At 47.3% G+C, this 25091-nt stretch overlaps 2 protein-coding genes across 2 annotated transcripts in view; one reads left to right on the top strand and one right to left on the bottom strand.

Moving 5' to 3' along the window:
- LOC137528707 (H-2 class II histocompatibility antigen, E-S beta chain-like) overlaps positions 1–25091 on the top strand; it is a 117056-nt gene that overhangs the window by 68364 nt on the left and 23601 nt on the right. The window lies entirely within an intron of this gene.
- On the bottom strand, positions 12923–16433 carry LOC137528388 (uncharacterized). Its single transcript, XM_068249681.1, has 3 exons — positions 16250–16433; positions 14134–14296; positions 12923–13634 (listed from the first exon to the last, which is right to left on the bottom strand). The coding sequence occupies exons 1-3, from the start codon at positions 16431–16433 to the stop codon at positions 12923–12925; spliced, it is 1059 nt and encodes a 352-aa protein (XP_068105782.1).

Genomic DNA, 25091 nt, shown 5'->3' with positions numbered 1-25091 from the left:
TAGGCTTTACAGGGGTGCTTACAATTTAGCACCCCCCAAAATGCCAGGACAGTAAACACACCCCGCAAATGACCCCATTTTGGAAAGTAGACACCCCAAAGTATTCAGAGAGGGGCATGGTGAGTCCGTGGCAGATTTCATTTTTTTTTTTTTTTTTTTTTTTGTCACAAGTTAGCAGAAATGGAGACTTTTTTTTAGTTTTTTTTTTTGTCACAAAGTGTCGTTTTCCGCTAACTTGTGACAAAAATAAAATCTTCTATGAACTCACCATGCCTCTCAGTGAATATTTTGGGATGTCTTCTTTCCAAAATGGGGTCATTTGAGGGGTATTTATACTATCCTGGCATTCTAGCACCTCATGAAACATGACAGGTGCTCAGAAAAGTCAAAGATGCTTCAAAATGGGAAAATTCACTTTTTGCACCATAGTTTGTAAACGCTATAACTTTTACCCAAACCAATAAATATACACTTATTGGATTTTTTTTTTATCAAAGACATGTAGCACAATAAATATGGACAAAAATGTATATAGAAATTTTACTTTATTTGAAAAATGTCAGCACAGAAAGTTAAAAAAAACATTTTTTGACAAAATTCATGTCGTTTTTGATGAATATAATAAAAACTAAAAATCCCAGCAGCAATCAAATAGCACCAAAAGAAAGCTGGATTAGTGACAAGAAAAGGAGGTAAAATTCATTTAGGTGGTAGGTTGTATTACCAAGCAATAAATCGTTAAAGCTGCAGTGGTCTGAATGGAAAAAAAAGTGTCTGGTCCTTAAAGGGAACCTAAACTGAGAAGTATATGGATTTTTCCTTTTAAAATAATACCAGTTCCCTGACTCTTCTGCTGATCCTGTGTCTCTAACACTTTTAGCCACAACCCCTCAACAAGCATGCAGATCAGGTGCTCTGACTGAAGTCAGACTGGATTAGCTACATGCTTGTTTCAGGTGTGTTATTACCACTACTGCAGGCAAATAGATCAGCAGGACTGTCAAGCAGATGATATTGTTTAAAAGGAAACATGCATATCCCTCCCAGTTTAGGTTCCCTTTAAGCGGTTTTAAGACTGCAGTCCTTAAGTGCAGGGATGCTCATCCGGATCCCGGATAACCGGGTAACCCGGGTATCCGACCATTTTTCCGCTATCCGGTCAGATCCGGATTCTGGATACCTGGGGCCAAATCCGGATAGCTCTATGCGGATATCTGGTCACATAACCTGGGGACCCGCGGATATCCGGCGGATCTGGGTACTGTAACTAAGGAAATGATGTCATTGAGCCAATCAGAGGGCTCCCAGCAGAAGCCCTAGCAACCAATCACAGAGGCAGGGAAGGCAGCTGCCCTAGGGCCCCGGCCACCTGGGGGGCCCCGGCCCCCGCTGGCAGCAAACATTAAAAAATCTGCGCAGCCTGGGACACTGTGCTGTGGGTCGTGCATCATGCCTGCTGGCTGCTGCTGCTGCCTGTGTCCTGGGCTGCTGACTGGGTGTGTGGGCAGCCTCGGACAGGCCCACCGAACCACCGATGGTCCCATCGGTGGGCCCCGGCCGTCCCGCCTCCTGGGGGCCCCAGTGCTAAAAAGGAGGGGGGCTAAGCGCAGGAAGGGGGGACATTGTGCACAGATCGGCGGGGAGGGGCGGAAGCCTCCCCCCCCTCCCTCACCTAGGGGCCCCCCTTCCGCGCTCCCCCCCCCCCCCTCCAGAATTGCAGCCAGCGGCAGCAGCGGGGAAGAATCACTTAACGGCATGACGGAGATCCGTAGCTCTGCGTGCCGCTGGCTGGTCTCTGTCTCCTGAACTGACTGTCCAATCACGCTCTCACAGGAAGTACTGCGAGAGCGTGATTGGACAGTCAGTTCAGGAGACAGAGACCAGACCAGCCAGCGGCACGCAGAGCTACGGATCTCCGTCATGCTGGTAAGTGATTCATCCCCGCTGCTGCCGCTGGCTGCAATTCTGGAGGGGGGGCCCCTAGGTGAGGGAGGGGGGTGGCTTCCGCCCCATCCCGCCGATCTTTGCCCGCTGCCAACCTGATTGCGTTTTGGGGGGGGGGGGGTATGATATCTGCCACCATTCTGATTGCATTTTGAGGGGGGGTATCTGCCACCAACCTGCCCACATTACGATTTTCTGGTGTCTGCTGCCCACATTACGATTTTCTGGTCACTGCTGCCCACGTTGCGATTTTCAGGTGTCTGCTGCCCACATTACGATTTTCAGGTGTCTGCTGCCCACATTGCGATTTTCAGGTGTCTGCTGCCCACATTACGATTTTCAGGTGTCTGCTGCCCACATTACGATTTTCTGATCACTGCTGCCCACATTGCGATTTTCTGGTAACTGCTGCCCACATTGCGATTTTCTGGTGTCTGCTGCACACATTGTGATTTTCAGGTGTGTGCTGCACACATTGTGATTTTCAGGTGTCTGCTGCCCACATTACGATTTTCAGGTGTCTGCTGCCCAAATTACGATTTTCTGGTGACTGCTGCCCACATTGTGATTTTCAGGTGTCTGCTCCCCATATTACGATTTTCTGGTCACTGCTCCCCACATTGCGATTTTCTGGTGCCTGCTGCCCACATTACGATTTTCTGGTGACTGCTGCCCACATTACGATTTTCTGGTGACTGCTGCCCACATTGCCATTTTCAGGTGTCTGCTGCCCACATTACGATTTTCTGGTCACTGCTGCCCACATTACGATTTTCTGGTCACTGCTGCCCACATTGTGATTTTCAGGTGTCTGCTGCCCACATTATGATTTTCAGGTGTCTGCTGCCCACATTGCGATTTTCAGGTGTCTGCTGCCCACATTGCGATTTTCAGGTGTCTGCTGCCCACATTGCGATTTTCAGGTGTCTGCTGCCCGCATTGCGATTTTCAGGTGTCTGCTGCCCACATTGTGATTTTCAGGTGTCTGCTGCCCACATTGCGATTTTCAGGTGTCTGCTGCCCACATTACGATTTTCTGGTGTCTGCTGCCCACAGTACGATTTTCTGGTCACTGCTGCCCACATTGCGATTTTCAGGTGTCTGCTGCCCACATTACGATTTTCTGGTCACTGCTGCCCACTTTTGGGGGGGTATCTGCCACCAACCTGATTGCATTTTGGGGAGTATCTGCCGCCAATCTGATTGCATTTTGTGGGGGTATCTGCCGCCAACCTGATTGCATTTTGTGGGGGTATCTGCCGCCAACCTGATTGCATGTTGTGGGGGTATCTGCCGCCAACCTGATTGCATTTTGTCGGAAAATCTGCTGCGATTTGACTACTTGATGAATTATCATGAGGCATGTAACTACTTGAATATTTTATCTAAAATGTATCTGGTCGGACCTAATCTCTGTGAATAACACCGCTACTTATGTTGTGTTTTTTTTTTTTTAAGTCTGCCCATGACTCATCGTGACCACGCCGATGTTCCAGTGCGTGGTGACACCCATTTACTTTCGCTGCGGCGTGCATGTGGACATATCCCTATTGGAGACTGTCCTCAGAAGTGCTCACAATCTTTTCCCTACCATAAACTCATGCAAAATTTCTAGAGTACATGTGTATGTGAGCCCAAAATGGGGGGGGGGGGGAGGAGGAGGAGGGGATCGGGGGGGGGGGGGCCCAGGCTGAAACTTCCTTGGTGGGCCCTTAGTGTCCCAGTCCGACCCTGTGTGTGGGTGCCGGCCGGGTGCGGTGCGGAGACCGTGAGTTATACAATTTGAGCCTGGCCAGAGCTAGGGAGCGGGGCCTGGAGTGGGGAGGAAGGAAGAGATACATACCCCTACCGCCGGTTCCAGCGTCGGGTCTCCATGGAAACCACCCAGCGTCCTGACTCCTGAGCCGTCCTCTCTTCCACTCAGCGCTGCCGGCTCCACCTCCTGGATGCACATCAGACGCAGGCATGGACGTCAGGGCGTGGACGCCCATGCCTGCGAGGAAAGAGGAGAGGATGTCGTCACGTGACGTCTTCAGCGTCATCACTGGAGTGGCGGCGGCATCAGCGTGCGGAGAGCCTGTCTGTGTCCGGAGCCTGACTGACTTGTAAATCTAAAATGGTAAGTCAGTCAGGCAATCCTCTATGTATGTTATAGTAATAACATGTTGATGTGTGCCGGCCCTTCACAGAGGGGAACTCACTCTGGCCAGCCCCCGCACCCCCCCCCCCCCCCGATCTCATTGACCCAATCAGAGGCCTACCAGCCTAAGTCCTGGCACCCAATCACAGAAGGGAACCCTGGCCGACAGGTCGGATCTTGCCTCCGCCGATTCCCTGCTCGTTCCCCATGAGGGGACAATGGCAGGGAATCGAGCGGAAGATAAGCGGCGCCGGGCGGGGACGAGGGCGGATCGAATCCGATGCACGCGCGGCGAGTGGGGACACGGCGGGGATGCGGAAGAGGCGATCCGGCGGCTAATCGAGCCGCCAGATCGCCTCGTGTAGATGAGGTTTAAAGCTTTGAGTGCTAAACACCTTGAATACACTATTGTTCTATTGTTTTTTTAGCTAGCTAGCTTGTAATTGTTTGATTTAATTCACTCAATTGGGTCCTGTCTGTGTCTGTGTGTGCTGTGCAGGCCAGCAGGACAGTATAGGTTAGGGAATAGGATTACTGTGTTATTGTATTGTATAGTTAGTACTGTAGTTAGTTGTTAGAGAGTAGTACTGTGTTAGCTTACTACAGATTACTGCAGTGCTGCTGTGCTGAGCATTGTCAGTGTGACAGTTAGACAGATAGTGTGCACTGTCTGTCCTCTACTCTGGGGTCTGTCACTCCGTGCTGATTTGATTTAAAGTCCAACCCCGATTTTATTAAAGTAAAAGTACCCCACATCATCTGGTGATATCATCACGTATAAGTTGTACTATGTCTGCTGGCACCGGCAGCCGGGGGAGGGGCAGCAAGGGCAAGAGGACAGGGAGCAACATTACAGCCACCCTCAGAAGATCTGCCGTGTCAGTGTCGACCCCAGAGGGCAGCCTACCCTCAGTCAGTGAGCTTTTCGCTCCAGGCGCCACGATTGAACTCAGGGCTGTTAGCCGCAAGGAGTTTGAGGAGGATGTTCTGGATTTTGAGGAGGGGGGGTATGATGTTGATGATGGGATGAAGGACCGTGACTACCATCCACAGGATGGGGATGTCAGCTCTGACTCTGAGGAGGAGGATGCGTCGGTGGGTTTGGCACGGAGGATCAGCATTGCAGACAGTGGCCGTGGAATGCGGGACCCACATCCTTCTGTCGCTACCACCAGCCGCACCACTCAACCCCCAACCGCCACAGGGAGAAAAGCAGCAGCATCCCATTCAGGCCACAGGGGAATCTTCACCTCCCCAATCTGGCGGTTTTTCACTCTGCCCTCATTGGACAGCAAGTTTGCCATATGCAATGTATGCAAACTACATGTTAGGTTTCTCTTCAGTCCCTGTTGACCCTCCCACGAAGGAAGAGGCGTTACCCAGTAGTGGAGTCTAGGTGACCATGGGTCTTCACCCACACACCCTTGAGGGGAGTGCAGGACCACAACCCCAGGAGGGGGATGTGGAACTTCGCTGCTTAGTGCCCTACCAGGTCACTACTGGGATTGCCTCAGCGAGTGGTCAGGAGAACAGGTGACACTATTTGTGGAGTAAACTTGATCAGACGAAGTGTAGAGATCCAGGCCAGGCGGCGTATTACGAAGGTCGGGGTCACAAGCCAGGGGTCAGGGCAGGCAGAGATCAGCGGTAATCCAGGTAACAAGCCAAAGGTCGGGGCAGGCGGCAGACAACGGTAAACCAGGTAACAAGCCAAAGGTCGGGGCAGGCGGAGATCAGCGGTAGTCGGGGTCACAGGCCAAGGTCACAACAGAGAATCAGATCAGAATCAGCAGGACAGGAGTACGGTTCGCCAACAGGCTAGCCAAGCTGTCAGAACGAGCAGCACTGCAGCTGAGGGCAGTGCTGCTTATTTACTGGTAATTGGCGCCGAAATTAACGCTATGCGCATGCGCAGAACGCGAGCAACACTTTGCGCACAATACTTTGCGCGCCGCACCTGAAGGGAACACAGGAAAGCGAATGAGCCCCTTTGCGTGCGCACCAAGGACGACGTCCCAGACTGACGTGACCGGCCGCCAAGGTGAATGTGACATTGCCCCCCCCCTAGGGGCAACCTCCGGGTGCCCCTAGGACCTGGCCTATCAGGGAATCTCAGATGGAACCGTTTCACCAGTCTAGGAGCATGTACATTACTCGCGGGTTCCCAGTAGTGTTGGGCGAACAGTGTTCGCCACTGTTCGGGTTCGCCCGGATTTCGGGCTGTTCGAGTTCGATTCGGGCTTCGCCGGACACCTCGTGGTGTTCGGCCATGTGTTCGGCCATGCGGTCGAACGTATGTTCGGCCTGACAGCGCATGGCCGAACGTTCCCCGAACGTTTGGTTCGCGCTGTGATTGGCCGAGCGGGTCACGTGGTTCGGGCACGAACACGCGGCTCGCGCTGCGATTGGCCGAGCAGGTCACGTGGTTCGGGTAAATAAATACCCGAACCGCGTCATTTCTCCGCCACTTGCGTTTGGGTTTAGCTTTGGGTAGGCAGGCAGGTTAGACTCTCTCTCACCAGCTAGGCTAGCCAGGGCCCCACAGCCTCCTATACTATATTTGCCACTGCACTGTAGTGCCAGTCAGCTCAGCGTGCGTTTACTGCTGGGATCAGTAGTACTTCCGTCCATCACCAGTATATAGCATAGTATATAGCATTGTCTTCTATTGCCACTGTACTGCCGGTCAGCGTGTACTGCTGGGATCAGTAGTACTTCCGTACGTCAGCAGTATATAGCATAGTATATAGCATTGTCTTCTATTGCCACTGTACTGCCAGTCAGCGTGTACTGCTGGGATCAGTAGTACTTCCGTCCATCACCAGTGTATAACATAGTATATAGCACTGTCTTCTATTGCCACTGTACTGCTGGAATCAGTAGAATTTCCGTCCATCACCAGTGTATAACATAGTATATAGCACTGTCTTCTATTGCCACTGTACTGCTGGGATCAGTAGTACTTCCGTCCATCACCAGTGTATAATATAGTATATAGCACTGTCTTCTATTGCCACTGTACTGCTGGGATCAGTAGTACTTCCGTCCATCACCAGTGTATAACATAGTATATAGCATTGTCTTCTATTGCCACTGTACTGCCAGTCATCTTGTACTGCTGGGATCAGTAGTACATTCGTCCATCACCAGTGTATAATATAGTATACTAGCCGACCCGCGTCGTAGCATACGCCGCATCTTCTATCTATCTAATAGAGTACGTGCCTCAACCTTGAAGCAAGAAGAATAAAGGTGGGTACACACATCAGATAAAAGTCTTTGGAAAATCAAAGATCACAGACCAATCTTACCACTCTTCATGTAGTATGAGAGCCATACCTACACAGTCTATTCTATTGAGCTGAACTCCCCATCAGATAGAAATCTTTGCAAGATGCTGCACACACAGATGCTGTACAGACACAAAAGATCAGTATCTGCAAAAGATCAGTTCCTGCAAAAGATCAGTACCTACAAAATACATTCATAGTCTATATCTGCAGATCTCATACACACCTTGTTTAACGGACAATCATCTGCAGATCAGATCAACCAGGATGGATCTTTGGATCTGCAGATGATTGTCTGATCTGCAGATGAATGTCCGTCAAACAAGGTGTGTATTATGCTGGGCATACATGGTACATTTTCTACCGTGTAATCGAGCGCTTTCTTATTTTCCACTCGTTTCTTCTTTTGTCCTGCCCGCCGGTATCGAGCGCAGAATCGATCCGGCGGGGTATCGGACACGTCGGAAATTATCAATCGAGCCATCAGCGGCTCGATTACATGGTAGAAAACATACCGTGTATGCCCAGCATGAGATCTGCAGATATCATAGACTATGAATGCATTTTGCAGAAACTGATTTTTTGCAGGAACAGATCTTTTGCAGATACTGATCTGTTGCATGTGTACAGCATCTTTGTGTGCAGCATCTTGCAAAAAAATTTATCTGATGGGGAGTTCAGCTCAATAGAATAGACTGTGTAGGTATGGCTCTCATACTACATGGAAGGGGGTAACATTGGTCTGTGATCTTTCATTTTCCAAAGACTTTTATCTGATGTGTGTACCCACCTTTAGGCTTTCCATTAGAAAATGTATGCGTGCTCAAACACCAAGTTTAACCCTAGCAAGTCTGGCTTTCCAAATCTGGCCTAATTGGCTATTAATGAGGCAATGCTCATGCAAATATGCATTTGCTTTCGCATGCCAAACTATGCAGGGTCAAAAAACCAATACTGCAAAGCGGTCGCCCTGCGGGAATAAGTTCATGCTACATTAGCACTATCCAGGAGCGCCACGGGGAGGATTCCCAATGCCCCCCTTTTTATACAACCGGGGGGACCGCAGGGTCCCAGGCTCTCTCACTGCCTGGGAACCACAGTGGCACCCCGGAGGGGGAGGCTGGGTGGCGCAGCCGACCCCCCCCAAGTGTGGCCAGCGCCAGGGAGAGCCGTCCGCACCCACCTCCCAATATTAAAAACAGGCACTTACCTTAACGTCCATTGCGTTCTGCTACATGCGCATTAATTTTCTCATGGAAAGCATTTTTTGCAGTTTGTATCCTTTGGAGGCAGGTGGTGGATGGCTTGCTCTGGTGGTGTGAGCCCTGGAGTGAGTAGTCTGCGCCTGTCCTCCCCCCCCCCCCCCTCTGGAGTGTTGTATGTGAGCCAGCCCTGAGCTCTAAAGCATGGGGTGACCCATGCTTCACTCCTTTCTCATGTGGTGCCCCCAAGTTAATGCGCATGTAGCAGAACGCAATGGATGTTAAGGTAAGTGCCTGTTTCTAATATCGGGAGGTGGGTGCAGACGGCTCTCCCGGCACTGGCCACGCTTGGGGGGGGGTCGCCTGCACCACCTAGCCTCCCCCTCCGGGATGCCGCTGTGGTTCCCAGGCAGTGAGAGAGCCTGGGACCCGCGGTCCCCCCGGTTGTATAAAAAGGGGGCATTGGGAATCCTCCCTGTGGCGCTCCTGGATAGTGCTAATGTAGCATGTAGCAGTTTCGCATTGAAAATCCCGTTTTCGTTTTTGGCGAATTTTCACGAAAATCTTCAGAAATATTTGCGTTTTCGACCAGCATCGAAAATTCATTGTATGCGGATGCTTATGCCCTTATGCGGAAAAATGTCCACAATAGTCCGCATGGAAATTCAGTCTATGCGGAAGTTTATACGGAAAAATGTCCGCAATGATGCGCAAGAAACTTCTCTGAATGCGGACGCTAATGCCCTTATGCGGAAAATGTCAGCAATAATACGCAAGTAACGCGAAAATGACTGGCATTAGGCGAAAATTAACGCGAAAAAATTAGATGGAAAATTTGCTTGTCAAAACGAAATTAGGCGAAAATTCAGTAAAAATTTGTCGAAACAAATTTTTGCATTTTCGCTCATCACTGACATGTAGCAGGGCGACCGTATTGTTTTTTTGACCCTGCATAGTTTGGCATGCAAAAGCAAATTTGCATTAGCATTGCCTCATGAATAGCCAATTAGGCCAGATTTGCAAAGCCAGACTTGCTAGGGTAGGCCTCTTTACCACGGACAGTTGATAGGCAGTAAAATGCCTCTCAAACTCTTACAACTGCTCACTACTGCCCGGTAACAGCTTGCTGCTGCCTGTTAACAGCTTGCTGCTGCCTGGTAACTGCTTGCTTCTGCCTGGTAACTGCTTGCTGCTGCCTGGTAACTGCTTGCTGCTGCCCGTTAACAGCTTGCTGCTGCCCGTTAACAGCTTGCTGCTGCCTGGTAACAGCTTGCTGCTGCCTGGTAACTGCTTGCTGCTGCCTGGTAACTGCTTGCTGCTGCCTGATAACTGCTTGCTGCTGCCTAGTAACTGCTTGCTGCTGCCTAGTAACTGCTTGCTGCTGCCTAGTAACTGCTTGCTGCTGCCTGGTAACTGCTTACTGCTGCCTGGTAACAGCTTGCTGCTGCCTGGTAACTGCTCGCTGCTGCCTGGTAACTGCTTGCTGCTGCCTGGTAACTGCTTGCTGAGCACACAGCTCAACAGTCCATGGAAAAGAGGCCTTAAACTTGGTAATTGAGCACGCATAAATTTTCTCATGCAAAGTACTTCTTCTTCTTGCTCCAAGGTTGAGGCACTTAAGGCTCATACACACATCAGACCATGGTCTTTGGAAAATGAAAGATCACAGACCAGTTTTACCCCCTTCCATGTAGTATGAGAGCCATACTCTACACAGTCTATTCTATGGAGCTGAACTCCCCATCAGAAAAAAATCTTTGCAAGATGCTGCACACACAGATGCTGTACAGACACAAAAGATCAGTAGCTGCAAAAGATCTGTTCCTGCCAAAAATCCAACCCTGCAAATTGCAATGATAGTCTATGAGATCTGCAGATCATCATACACACATGATTTAACTGACAGATCTGCAGATCTGAAAATCCAACCTGGTGGATCTGATCTGCAGATGATCTGCAGATGAATGTCAGTTAAATCATGTGTGTACGATGATCTGCAGATCTCATAGACTATCATTGCAATTTGCAGGAATGGATTTTTGGTAGGAACAGATCTTTCGCAGATACTGATCTTTTGTGTCTGTACAGCATCTGTGTGTGCAGCATCTTGCAAAGATTTTTTCTGATGGGGAGTTCAGCTCCATAGAATAGACTGTGAGGCCTTGTTTCCACTGTAGCAGAAAAAAATCGTACTGAATAATCGCGTACGATTTTTCTGATATGCGAAAAATCGCATAAAATATTCTATGCGAATTTTATGCGAATTTTCGCACACGAAATTTCTGAAAGCTGGTTTTGCCTAGCAACAACAGATTAGTGACAATGTCCTGACTGATGACAATTTCCTGCTTTTTTTTTTACCTTCTTTGTTGGTTGTAGTAGTCGAGAGAGAGAGGAGGTGTTTTATGCTGCTGTGTTTCAAAATGAATCCTTTGATTCCTATCCTTGCTTTTGAGGAGGTTTTGGTAGTAGCAATGCTAGGTATGCTAATGATGCGGCTGCAAAATATGAGGAGGAGAAGAAGGATTGCACGTAGACAGCACAGATACTGGGTGCATCCGATCCTTATTGAGAGGCCTCTCAAAGGCCAATTTTCAATGCTGTACCGAGACCTGAGAGTCCATCCTGAGAAGTTCTTCATGTACACTCGCATGTCTATACCTATGTAAGTACCATTGTGTGTTGTATTTGTAAATACTGTATCTAATATGTAATTAGATTGTTTTGGTACAAAAATTTGTTTTTTTCCCTCCAAGGTTTGATAAACTGCTCCACATTGTCGGTGTAGATCTGAAGAAGCAGGACACCTACTTTCGCCTTGCTATCTCTCCTGAGGAGCAACTATTGGTGACTTTAAGGTAATAGAACCATATATTCAACCTAAGTATATATATATATATATATATATATATATATATATATATATATATATATATATATATATATACATATATATATATATATATATATATATATATATATATATATATATATATATATATATATATATATATATATATATATATATATATATGTATGTATGTGTAATAGCAGCAAGGGAAGGTCAGGAGTAGTGTAGACATATCATGAGTGGAGTAGGTGATAGGTGACTTACCTGTGTTTAGAAATTCAGCTTATCCTCTGTTGATGGTGGCCCTTGACCTATGCCTTGTGGCCACCTCTATTGCAGCTGTGAAAGCTTGTACCAGGACCAGGTTTGTAGAAGGGGGAGCCAAAATCACTTGGCTCTAAAGTTAATATTGTGTTGTAAAGCAGAGAGAATGATCACAAAGGGGAATCGTTTGTGGGATCGTAGTTCATGTAGTTATATAAGCACATTGTGTGCACTTGTGTGTCTTTACCTTGATGAAATGGACAGCTATGCAGTGTTTGTGTTTTTGTATTGTACAAACTGGAAATGGCAAGGGACATGACATTTGAGACAATAAGCTACAATACAAGTAATTAACATAACTTTTTATTTTATTTTTCTTTGCAAAATAACACCTTTTTTATTGGTAATTTCCATGACCAACAAAATCAAAGCAGACTTGAACGCACAAACATCAGATCGCTCAAATGTTGTAGTAAACTTTATATTAACCAATAGTCAACAATAATTGAAAAGAACAGGTGTCAATTGTTTTTCCACATTTAAACATAGAAAAATGTAGAGAACGCCATAGGTCATGTCAATGTGTGACAATGTACTACATGGAATGTAGCACAGTGGACCTAAAGAAGTGTAGTCGAGTAAACAATAGTTTTTTTGCTATAATATGAACAACACAACAGGTAACAAATCACGTTATAAATGTAAACGTATATTTGTTACCTTTTGTGTGGTTCATTTTATGCGTAGCCAAATTGCACTGTACTCCCAAAAAAACCTCTCTAGCTCATATTCACCGGCGAATTGTAAGGTTCTTGAAACCGAAGTTGGCTTCCTTTGAACTAGTCCATTCCACAATACTTTTGGTGATGCACATGGAAGACATACGTCTGATTTTCCGATTCCTACAGTGAGTCCATTGTGGCATGGAGTAGGACAAGAGAAGATGCTTTTCTCTCCAGAAGTGAGTACCCTCCAGGGACGTTGTTTACCATGCACTGTCTGCACCTTTAAATTTACATGAACGTACTATGTTTTTTTTTGTAAAAGCAAAAAAAAAACATTTGCAGTAGAAGGTGGAAAAACCTTCTGTATCCTAACGATCCTCTATGTTCCCTCTGTATAAAAAAAGTAACATTCAAAAATATTTTATTACTAAATACTAAAACCAAACTAAAACATTTGGCGATCCACAACAATGTTACATGTGAATTTTTTTTTAGTACAGAACATCTCACTCATCCTTGTCATCCAAGCTAAATAAAGACTGTGTGAAGGAAGGTTCAGATTGCATGTAATCGGAACGTTGAGCAGGTTGCAAAGTATGATATGTTGGGTTCGGTAGGGTGTTGGCACCCATACTGTTTACAGATTGGGTTTGTGGGTTGGTGTTTGATTGGTTTGTACGATAAGGTTGTGCAGGTGGTCTGTACAACTCTTGCTGCATTTGACCATACCTATTCCCATCGTTACCTAGTGCCCGTTGTTGCTTGGTCTGAGTTTTAGTGACATATTTTCTACACAGATTAATCAGATCGGCATGAAATTCTGGGAAAAATTCGGAATCAATTTTTTTAAGATGTGGAATAGCTGACTTAACTATGACATATGAATCACTTTCTTCCCTCTCTATGTATTGCATCTGCTTGTCTTTGTTGTCTTTCAAGTATTCCAGTAGTCCTTGGAATGGAGCATTGTCCCCAACATCTTTCTCAGCTTGGACTACTTTTCTTGAGCTTGTCACTTTAGTTTTCTTAGCTGCTGTCACACTCTCACTACTACTGGTCGATTTCAGAGACCTACGAGTGTTTGCCGCTTGTTCATCAGAATTTGTCATGATGTTCAGGTCACTTGCATCTCCGGATGAATTTATGCTCATTTGAGTATCATCAACATCATCATCCACATTAATAGTTTGTGGAGTTAGCGGCAAGCTATCCTCTGTGCTAGAATTAAAAAAAAAAAAAAAAAAAAAATGACTATACAGATATACACTACAGACCCAAGGTTTGGACACACCTTCTCATTCAAAGAATTTTCTGCATTTTCATGACTATTAACATTGATGGACCGCAGAGTGAACTCAAAAGGGCCAACTAGAGCAAAGTATCCCTGGGAACTCGTTACAATGTTGGAAGACCATTTTTGGTGACTACCTCTTGAATCTCATCAAAAGAATGCCAAGAGTGTGCAAAGCAGTAATCAAAGCAAAAGGTGGCTACTTTGAAGAACCTATAATATAACATATTTTTACTTGTTGCACAATTTTTGATTATGTACTATACTTCAACATGTATTATTAATAGTACAGTTACCTTTTAGTGTGAATCAACAATGTTCATAGTCATGAAAATGAAGAAAACTCTCTGAATGAGAAGTTGTGTCCAAACTTTTGGTCTGTACTGTACATACACAAGATTAGTATATGGATGCATTGTAACTTACCTTCTAGCCTCGAAGCATGGAATAAGAAAGGTGAGCAAGTCATAATGGCGGTATTTGGGCTTGAAATGTGCACCAGCTCCACTACGTTCCATTTTTTTTTGTTTTTCAAGTTCCTTTTTGAATGTGTCCTTGAGGGATCTCCACTTCATTTTCACTTCCTCTACTGTTGAAAAAGCACAAAAGAAATTTTTGTTTATTAAATGCCATGTGAAAACATACAAGAAATATGATCTTTGTATAACATCAACTATATTTCATATTCATTATTTTTTTTACAGATTTCTGGCTACAGGAAATTCTTATGCATCTTTGCATTTCGCCTTTCGCTTAGGCAAAGCCACCATATCCAACATAGTTAAGAACACCTGCAAAGTTTTGTGGAGCAGACTCCATGCCACCTACATGCCTGTTCCAGACACGTCAATGTGGGAGGACATTGCACAAAAATTCTGGAAAAACTGTAGTTTTCCAAATTGTGTAGGTGCCATTGACGGTAAACATATTAGGCTTGTGATGCCTCCAGCAAGTGGTACTAAGTTCTTTAATTATAAAAAATATTTTTCTATTGTTTTAATGGCTGTCGCAGATTCTGAGTACCGCTTCATCTATATCGACGTAGGTGCATATGGTAGTTCCAGTGATTCTTTTGTGTTTAGACATACAAATTTCCATTACGCTCTGGAGGATGGATCACTGAACTTACCAACTCCTACACCCTTACCTCGCACCACTTCACCTCCATGCCCATACGTATTTGTGGCTGATGAGGCCTTCGCCCTCTCTACTCATGTCATGAGGCCATACGGATGCAGAGGCTTAACCGATGTGAAAAGAAATTACAACACTCGCCTAACGTACGCAAGAAGGATGGTAGAATGTGCCTTCGGCATCTTAAGTAACAAATGGCGAGTGCTCCACACTGCTATCAATTTAAAGACCGATACTGCTGTAGCAGTGGTGAAGGCAGCATGTATCTTACACAACTATCTGAGGTACCATGAACCGTGTACCATGGATGATGTTGATACAAGGCCCCTCCAGGATGTGACAACTGTTGATAATGGTAGGTCTGCAAATCAGGCCCTATTTTATCGTGATCACCTAGCCAATTATTTTAATTCTCCTGAAGGTGTGATGTCCTATGAGGAAAATACCATGTAAAATGTTATAAATGTGTGTGCAATAGACACTGTGTTCAACTTTGTTTCTACTTTTTCCCATGGCAATTAAAAAAATAAATTTGCCTTGTCTGCAAAGTATTGCATTGCTTTTAATTTTTAATTTAACCACTGCGATTGTATACAACATTGTACACAAAAGTGGAGTGTATAACTGGGGCCATACTAAACATACTACTACTGCTGCAACACTACTAGTGGCGAATGTACACATAATAGGCCCTATAGGGCCCTCTGCTGCACCTGGGGCCCGGGTGTGGTCACTACATAAAAATACTACTACTGCTGCAACACTACTAGTGGCAAATGTACACATAATAGGCCCTATAGGGCCCTCTGCTGCACCTGGGGCCCAGGTGTGGTCACTACATAAAAATACTACTACTGCTGCAACACTACTAGTGGCGAATGTACACATAATAGGCCCTATAGGGCCCTCTGCTGCACCTGGGGCCCGGGTGTGGTCACTACATAAAAATACTACTACTGCTGCAACACTACTAGTGGCGAATGTACACATAATAGGCCCTATAGGGCCCTCTGCTGCACCTGGGGCCCGGGTGTGGTCACTACATAAAAATACTACTACTGCTGCAACACTACTAGTGGCGAATGTACACATAATAGGCCCTATAGGGCCCTCTGCTGCACCTGGGGCCCGGGTGTGGTCACTACATAAAAATACTACTACTGCTGCAACACTACTAGTGGCGAATGTACACAAAATAGGCCCTATAGGGCCCTCTGCTGCACCTGGGGCCCGGGTGTGGTCACTACATAAAAATACTACTACTGCTGCAACACTACTAGTGGCGAATGTACACAAAATAGGCCCTATAGGGCCCTCTGCTGCACCTGGGGCCCGGGTGTGGTCACTACATAAACATACTACTACTGCTGCAACACTACTACTCATAATAAACAGCCATTTCACTTACTTTTGAGATTTTGCTGTTTTGGTGTCATTTCGTTCCAATTGCTGAAAAAAGATGACGCAATCTCTTCCCAAAGTCTTCTGGCCATATGAATGTCTTTGTAATCTTTGTGTCCCTTGTCATACAAGCAGGGGTGCGCCTGTATCTGAGCTACCAGCTCCTCTATATCATAAACACTCCTCTGCATGTTGACAGCTTGCTTTCTCTATCTCTCTGTCGATCGGAGGAAACAGGAAGAGGAAATACATCATGATCAGCATGCTGGGTACAACGGTCCGAATCGCTTAAACTATGCGAAATATCGCGTTCGTATGCGATGCCATTGAAATATATTACAGGCGATTCGTGGACGAATCGCGCACGACGGGCGAAAATCTGATGCACGGTCTCAGATTTTTTTACGCATGCCGACGCGCCAGAAAATTCGCATAGAGTGGAAACAGGTCCATTCACTACTATTGGTTTTAAAATGTATGCGAATTTTCTGAGCAGAAAAACTGAGAGCAAACGCACAAGTGGAAACCTAGCCTGAAGGTATGGCTCTCATACTACATGAAGGGTGGTAAGATTGGTCTGTGATCTTTCATTTTCAAAAGACTATGGTCTGATGTGTGTATGTGGCCTTAGTCTATTATATATATAGATAATAGATATATAGATAGCACTGTCTTCTATTGCCACTGTACTGCTGGAATCAGTAGTACTTCCGTCCATCACCAGTGTATAACATAATATATAGCATTGTCTATTGCCACTGTACTGCCAGTCAGTGTGCGTGTACTGCTGGGATCCAGGGGCGTAGCAATAGGGGTTGCAGAGGTAGCGACCGCATCGGGGCCCTAGGGCCAGAGGGGCCCCGAAGGGCCCTCCCTCAACTACAGTATTAGCTCTCTATAGGTCCTGTGCTCATAATAATCACTTCTATAGATACTTTGAACATTGGTAATCATTAACAAACTGTTCCCCATCCTTTTCTTGCACCTCTGACACTGTAGTTGCCCTTGGCAGGTTTTGGTGCGCCGTATCAATTGTTACGTATAGAGTGCTTGGGGGGGCCCCATTGTAAAACGTGCATCGGGGCCCACTGCTCCTTAGCTACGAAGAAATCCAGTGAAAGAGGGAGGGGCAAGGGAAGAGGTGTTTCCCCTGACGGTTCACGTAGAGGTTGCAGTGGAGCACCTAAGAAAACCCACTCAATACCACCCATGTGTGCCAGACAAACAACCCTCACTAATCCACAAGAGCAGAAACGGATAATGAATTGGATGACCTCTCAAGCGTCCAGCAGCGGGTTAAGCAGCAGCAGCACCAGCACATCCTTGTTGTCACGCACGAGGTCCTCTGCCAGTTACAAGGAGCCAGTGGGCACAAAGGTGACACAACCAGCAGCTACACCATGCACACAATGGCCGAATAACCAGTCCGAACAATTATTTCCGGACACAATGGCCTCTTCGGAGGAGCTATTCCCACTCCTACCCCCACAAACAATGGAACAGCCAGAAATGTTGTGCCCGGATTCACAACCATTGTGCGAGGTAAATGCACCACGCACTGAAATGCAAGGCGAGGACAAAGACACCCAAATCCCTGAGCAATGTGCGCAGGAATTTGAATTGCAGGAGGTCCACCAAGAACATCTTGAAGACATGGGAGTGAGGTGCGCAGAGGGTGTTCTGGGGAGCTCTAGTCCACTGCACACACACACAGTCACAGATGAGGAGATGGAAGAGGAGGTTTTGGACGATGTAGACACAGACCCGGATTATCGAGTACAACCTCGCTGTCGGTATAGCAGCAGTACAGATGAGTCTGCTGCAGAACCCACTGCTGCAAGAGTTCGCCGTGTGCCACAAAGTAGGCGGGGGCGGGATATTTCGGACACAACAGGCATAGCCGTAGAAGTGAGACGCCAAAGAGGCACGAAAGAAACTCGCCAGCAAAGCAGGAGCTCAAAAGTATGGGCTTTCTTCGACGACTGCAGGGAGGATGTTACCATGGTGATTTGCAAGGTGTGCAGGACCCGACTGAGCAGGGGGAAAAATATCAACAACCTCTCCCCCACCAGCATGCGCCGCCACATGGTAGCCAAACATAGCACTCTGTGGTCAAACACGCAAGGCCAGGGTAGCGGCTCGCTTCCAGCCCCCAGCAACACTGCCTCCGTTGTCACCAGACCCTCCTCAGCAGCAGCCCAGCCATTACGTGGTACACAAACATCCGTAGTAGACGACGATGTCAGTTTCCGCAACAGTCCTCTTGACATTTCCCAGTCTTCAACGACCACGTTCCATCGCGTGGTGGAGACAAACAGCTTCAAGCGCATGATGGCGCTGGCCATCCCACGTTACGTGGTTCCCAGCCGATACTATTTTGCGCGGTCTGCAGTGCCAGCGTTACATGAGCACGTGGTTAGCAAAATAACCAGAAGCTTGAAAAATGCCGTTGCCTGCAAGGTTCACCTAACCACAGACACCTGGACGAGTGCCTTTGGCCAGGGTCGATACATCTCCCTGACGGCGCACTGGGTGAACCTTGTGGAGCCTGGCAGCGACTCCTCACCGGCTACGGCGCGGGTGTTGCCCACGCCGCAAACTGCTGGACCGGCGTCCCTCAGAGATAACAGCAGCACCTACCTCGACTCTGACTCCTTCTCCTCCAACGCCTCTCAAAGCGGTACCTCATCCGGCATCGGTAACCCAGCAATAGGGTCGTGGAAGCAGTGCAGCACAGCTGTTGCCATGCGTCAGCAAGCCTTACTGAAGCTGATCTGCCTTGGAGATAAGCAGCACACAGGTGAAGAAATTTGGAAGGGAATCAAGGAACAGAACGATTTGTGGCTGGCACCGCTGGACCTGAAACCAGGCATGGTTGTGTGTGACAATGGGAGCAATCTCATTCGCGCTTTAAAGTTGGCTAAGCTGAGACACATCCCTTGCCTGGCACACGTTATGAACCTAGTTGTTCAGCGGTTCCTGAGGACATACCCAGGCGTGGCAGATCTTCTGCTGAAGGTGCGACGAGTGGCCAAATATTTCCGTAAGTCCAGTACCGCTTCGGAGGGACTCAACAAGATGCAGGAGCGGTTCAATCTACCGAACCATCGCTTGGTGTGTGACGTACCCACGCGCTGGAATTCGACGCTGCACATGCTAGCACGCTTTTGCGAGCAGAAGAGTGCAGTGGTCCAGTACATGACGGCGCAGTACCGAGGCGCATCCGGACAGCTACCAAGCTTCTGTGGATATGATTGGGCCACCATGTTGGACCTCTGCCAAGTCCTCCAAAATTTTGAGCAATCCACATTGCTTGTGAGCGGTGACAACTCTTCAGTCAGCATTACGATACCACTGCTGTGTTTGCTGAAAAAATCAATGCTGCAGATCAAGGAAGCCGCAGTCAGGATGCAAGTGGGGGAATCTCAAGAGGACAACGATCAGCGTGATGATGATACCAACATCAGGCAATCTGCCTCAGGAAACGCTGGTCCTCCCGGCAGCTATGCTGAAGAAGAGGACGAGGAACAGCTGGAGTTGGAGCAGGACTTGCCGAGGGACAGGGCGGTGCACGTTGGACTTCCATGATTCAGCGGGAATGGACAGCAGAAGAGGAAGAAGGTGGGCGACGGCGTGATGCTGGTGATGATGATGAGGGTGCGTCAAGCTCAGAAGAACATGATGAGGATTCTGTTAGGACTGTGGCAGACATGGCTCAATTCATGCTAGACTGCATCGAACGCGACCCGCGCGTTGTTCGAATTCTGGACGACGTGGATTACTGAGTTTATACCCTTCTGGATCCACGGTACAAAGACAATGTTCCCAAACTCATTGGAGAAACTGTCAGACAGGTCAAAATGGAAGAATACCAGCAGGCCCTTGTGGAGACATTAGAGAGGAGATTGACATCCTCCTCCTCTAGCCAGTTCCACGCCGACAGACTGACTTCCGCAAACCCAGAACGAGGAGGGGAACAAAGAACGCAAGCTGCAGCTAGTGCCCACAAGGGAATGGTATCGGCAGTGTCCTTGGAGTGGCAACATTTTCTGACACCCATGCAGCAGCCCACAGAACAGCAATCGCCCAGTTCCACCTCCAACACCACTCGCCTGCAGAAGATGGTCAAGGACTACATGTCAGATGGCGTAGCCGTGTTGAACAATCCATCTGCACCCTTCAACTATTGGGTCTCTAAGCTACACACCTGGCACGAACTGGCAATGTACGCAATAGAGGTGCTGGCTTGCCCGGCAGCGAGCGTTATGTCGGAACGCTGTTTCAGTGCTGCCGGAGGCATCGTCACAGATCGGCGTATCCGCCTCTCCACAGAAAATGCAGACCGTCTGACTCAAATTAAAATGAATCAATCCTGGATTGGAAACGACTACGCAACACTCCCGGACCCCAACCAAGTAACATGAACAGTGAACATCTGTGATGGGTTAGCGTTTCCGGTCCCTGTTTATTGAACCTCTCATCTGTATTACATTTATGACTGCATGGCGGCAAAATGCATTGCTATCCGCACGCTTCTTGTCCTCATGCAAGGCCTGGGTTGTTGTGTCTCAAAGCGTGGCCTTCTCCTCCTGCGCCTCCTCCTGTTCCATCACGTGTGCTGCTGCTGGGTTAGCGTTGCCGGTCCCTTTTTACGGAACCTCTTATCTGTATTACATTTATGACTGCATGGCGGCAAAATGCATTGCTATCCGCACGCTTCTTGTCCTCATGCAAGGCCTGGGTTGTTGTGTCTCAAAGCGTGGCCTTCTCCTCCTGCGCCGCCCTCCTCCTGTTCCATCACGTGTGCTGCTGCTGAGTTAGCGTTACCGGTCCCTTTTCCTGGAACCTCTTATCTGTATTACATTTATGACTGCATGGTGACAAAAAGCATGTTACCTGTGCAAAGAAAAATGACATTTTCCGCATTTAAAAGACAGTTTTTCCTTGAAACTTTACAATCAATTTTCTCAAAAACTATAAGCTCTTTTTCAAATATTTTTTTTCCTCTTGTACCCACTCCCAAGGTGCACATACCCTGCAAATTTGGGGTATGTAGCATGTAAGGAAGCTTTACAAAGCACGAAAGTTCGGGTCCCCATTGACTTCCATTATTTTCAGAGTTCGGTGCGAACACCCGAACATCGCGGCCATGTTCGGCGAACGTTCGCGAACCCGAACATCCAGGTGTTCGCCCAACACTAGTTCCCAGGAATTCTCTTCCACTCCATAACCCTTCCATTTAATAAGATATTGAAGGGAATTCCTCACTCTCCTACTGTCCAGAATCTTTTCTATCTCAAATTCTTCTGAACCATCAATGAGAACTGGTTGAGGAGGAAGGGAAGAACGACCTGGAAAGGAATTAGGTATCACCTTCTTCAGGCAGGAAACGTGGGAAATCGGATGAATTCGTAGAGATGCGGGAAGAGATATTTTGAATGCCACCGGATTAATTTGCTGTAGGATAGGAAACAGACCGATGAATTTTGGAGCTAATTTCTAGGAGGGACAATGAAGTTTAAGATTGTTAGTAGACAACCACAAGAGATCTCCCGGGGAAAGATCTGGAGCTTCTCTTCTACGTCTGTTAGCAAACTTTTTCCCCCTTTCCTGTGCAGACTTTAAAGCTTGGTGAACAGTATCAAAGTTCTTTTGGAGAGATGAGAGTCTCTCCTGTACTCCAGGACATTGTGAGGAAACATCTAACCCAGGCAGGAATGAAGGATGGAAGCCATAATTAATAAAGAATGGAGACTGAAGTGTGGCTGAATGTGTAGAATTATTAAAGGCGAATTCAGCCGAAGCCAAGAATGGATACCAGTCATCTTGAGCGGCTGAAGTAAAGCATCTGATGTATTGCTCCAATATCTGGTTTGTTCGCTCAGTTTGCCCATTGGACTGAGGATGGTACCCAGATGAAAGAGAAAGATTGATTCCAAGGCCCTTGCAGAGTCCTTGCCAGAACCTAGAAGTAAACTGTGCTCCACGATCGGATACAATATCTGACAGCAATGCATGGAAACGGACAATTTCTCGGATGAAAACCTGAGCAGTCTCTGAGGCAGAAGGGACCTGTTTAAAAGGCAAAAAATGGGCCATCATTGAGAATCGATCCATGACCACCAGGATGGTGGTAAAACCTTCCAAAGGGGGTAATTCCACCACAAAGTCTAAGGCAATGTTCTTCCAGGGTCGAGTTGGGATAGGCAAAGGATTCAAAAGACCCCAAGGTCGAGTACGGATGCTTTTAGATGGGGCACAGACCTCACACGAGGAAACATAAGAATTGCAATCTTTGGACAGTTCCGGCCACCAGAAATGTCTCTGAAGAAGTTCTCTGGTACGATTGACCCCAAAATGTCCGGCTAAGCGGTTGTCGTGACAGGATTGAAGAACGGACAACCGCGCTTCAGCGGCCACATAGACCTTGTCCTGAAAGTAATAAAGACCTTCCACAATCGGTAAATCCGGGACCGTGCTGAGGCAGGATGAGGCCTGTTTTATATGATCCAGCAAGCTAGGCTGCAGGAGCAGAAAGTGTTGGGAGGACACGATATTTTCAGGAGCAGGATCAACAGTAGTTTCTGGTTGGTACATTCTGGACAGGGCATCTGGTTTAGCGTTCTTAGCCCGGTATGTCAAGTGGAAATTGAATCTGGAGAAGAAGAGAGACCACCGGGCTTGTCGTGGCGTCAACCTTTTCGCAGTTCGGAGGTATTCCAGGTTCTTGTGGTCGGTGAGTATTAAGATTGGTTGCTCCGCGCCCTCCAGGAGATAGCGCCATTCTTCGAGAGCTACCTTAATAGCTAAGAGTTCCCAGTCAGCCACATCGTAGTTCTTTTGAGCTGTGCTTAACTTCCTAGAGAAGAAGGCCACTGGATGGAGAACAGCTTTTGGGCCAAAACGCTGGGACAAGATGGCCCCCACAGCTACTTCAGAGGCGTCCACCTCTAACAGAAAGGCTTTGGAAGGATCGGGGTGTTTTAAGAGGGGTGCGGAGGTAAAGCAGACTTTTAACTTCTCAAATGCAGATTGAGCTTCAGGAGTCCATTGAAAGGTTTGTCGGATAATGGTCAGCCGAGTGATAGGAGCTACTATCCGTGAGAAATTCTGGATGAATCTCCTATAGAAATTGGCGAAGCCAATAAAACGCTGTACAGATTTTCGATCCACCGGGACCGGCCAGTCCAGAATAGTCGATACCTTTTGAGGGTTCATCTCAACTCCTCCCGGAGATATCTTGAGGCCTAAGAATTGGATATTCACTTTATCGAACTCGCACTTCTCAGGTTTGGCATAAAGTCCGTGAGTGCGAAGACGACTTAAAACCTTCCTCACATGATTTCGTTGTTCTTCTTGGGATGGAGAGAAAATCAGGATATCGTCTGAGTAGACCACCATGAAATTGTCAATATAGTCTCTGAAAATATCGTTTACAAAGTATTGAAAAGTGGCCGGGGCATTGCACAGCCCAAAGGGCATCACCAAGTACTCAAAATGCCCAAAGCGGGACCGGAAGGCGGTTTTCCACTCGTCTCCCTCACGGATTCTGATCAAATTGTAAGCTCCTCGTAAGTCCAGCTTAGAGAAGATGCAAGCGGAGTCTCTGGAACAAGTCAGGCATGAGAGGTAGTGGGTATCGGTTTTTGATGGTAATCTTGTTGAGCTCTCGGTAATCTATGCAGGGTCGACGAGAACTGTCCTTTTTTTCAACAAAGAAGATCCCAGCCCCAGCAGGAGATGTGGATGGCCGGATAAATCCTTTCTTGAGATTCTCCTCTATATAGTCCTTGAGTATCACAGTCTCGGGTTCAGATAGTGGATACGTTCCTCCATAAGGAATGGGAGCTCCGGGTTGGAGTTCGATAGGACAATCGTATGGACGATGAGGAGGAAGAGCATCTGCCTTAGTCTTGTCGAAGACGTCCAAGAAATCGTGATGCGCTGCAGCAGGGCCGCCATCAGAAATTTTGGGGCCCCTCACAAATCATCAGTCCGGGCCCCCCCCCAAACTGAGAAATGTGCGTAGCCATTACATGTTGGCAGAGCTAGTTGGAGGCTTGCTGTCCACAAATTAATCACGAATAACCACGGTGGATACTCGTGATTCAAGTTAGCTCTAATTGCCACAGCTGAGCGGCTAGATGCGGCGGGGTTAATTACCCAGAACGCCGCTCTCCGCCCAGCGTTTCAAAGAGGTGCAAGTGTCCGAATGGACGCGTTGCAAGCCTCGATATCGAGCACTTCCTCCAAGCCGGAAGGAGGAAGTGCTCCATCATTTTTTTAGAACCTCCCAGTTTTATTTTCTGTGGCCCCCAACAAACCATGAGGCCCCCAACAAGACAAATTCAGCAATCATGAGGCCCCCAACAAGACAAATTCAGCAATCATGAGGCCCCCAACAAGACAAATTCAGCAATCGTGAGACAGCCAACAAGACAAATTCAGCAATCATGAGGCCCCCAACAAATCATGAGGCCCCCAACAAGACAAATTCAGCAATCTTGAGGCTCCCAACAAATCATGAGGCCCCCAACAAGTAAAAATTCAATCATTAGGCCCCCAACAAGACAAATTCAGCAGTCATGAGGCACATAAATAGACAGCATTTCACATAAATAGGCAGAATGCCCCCTTATTATGGTAGACACCTCTCACCTGGATTCTGACAGGGACCCCCAGGTTAGGTAGTGAGTGACATGGAGCCCTTTAGGCAGTGAGTGACAGGGAGCCCCTTTTAGGTAGTGAGTGAGTGACAGGGAGCCCCTTTTAGGTAGTGAGTGAGTGACAGGGAGCCCCTTTAGGGAGTGAGTGAGTGACAGGGAGCCCCTTTAGGGAGTGAGTGAGTG

Source organism: Hyperolius riggenbachi, chromosome 8, assembly GCF_040937935.1.
Source record: "Hyperolius riggenbachi isolate aHypRig1 chromosome 8, aHypRig1.pri, whole genome shotgun sequence".
NCBI classification, from domain to species: Eukaryota; Metazoa; Chordata; class Amphibia; order Anura; family Hyperoliidae; genus Hyperolius; species Hyperolius riggenbachi.
The sequence above is the reverse complement of the archived record's forward strand: the minus strand, read 5'-3'. Positions and strand labels throughout refer to the sequence as shown.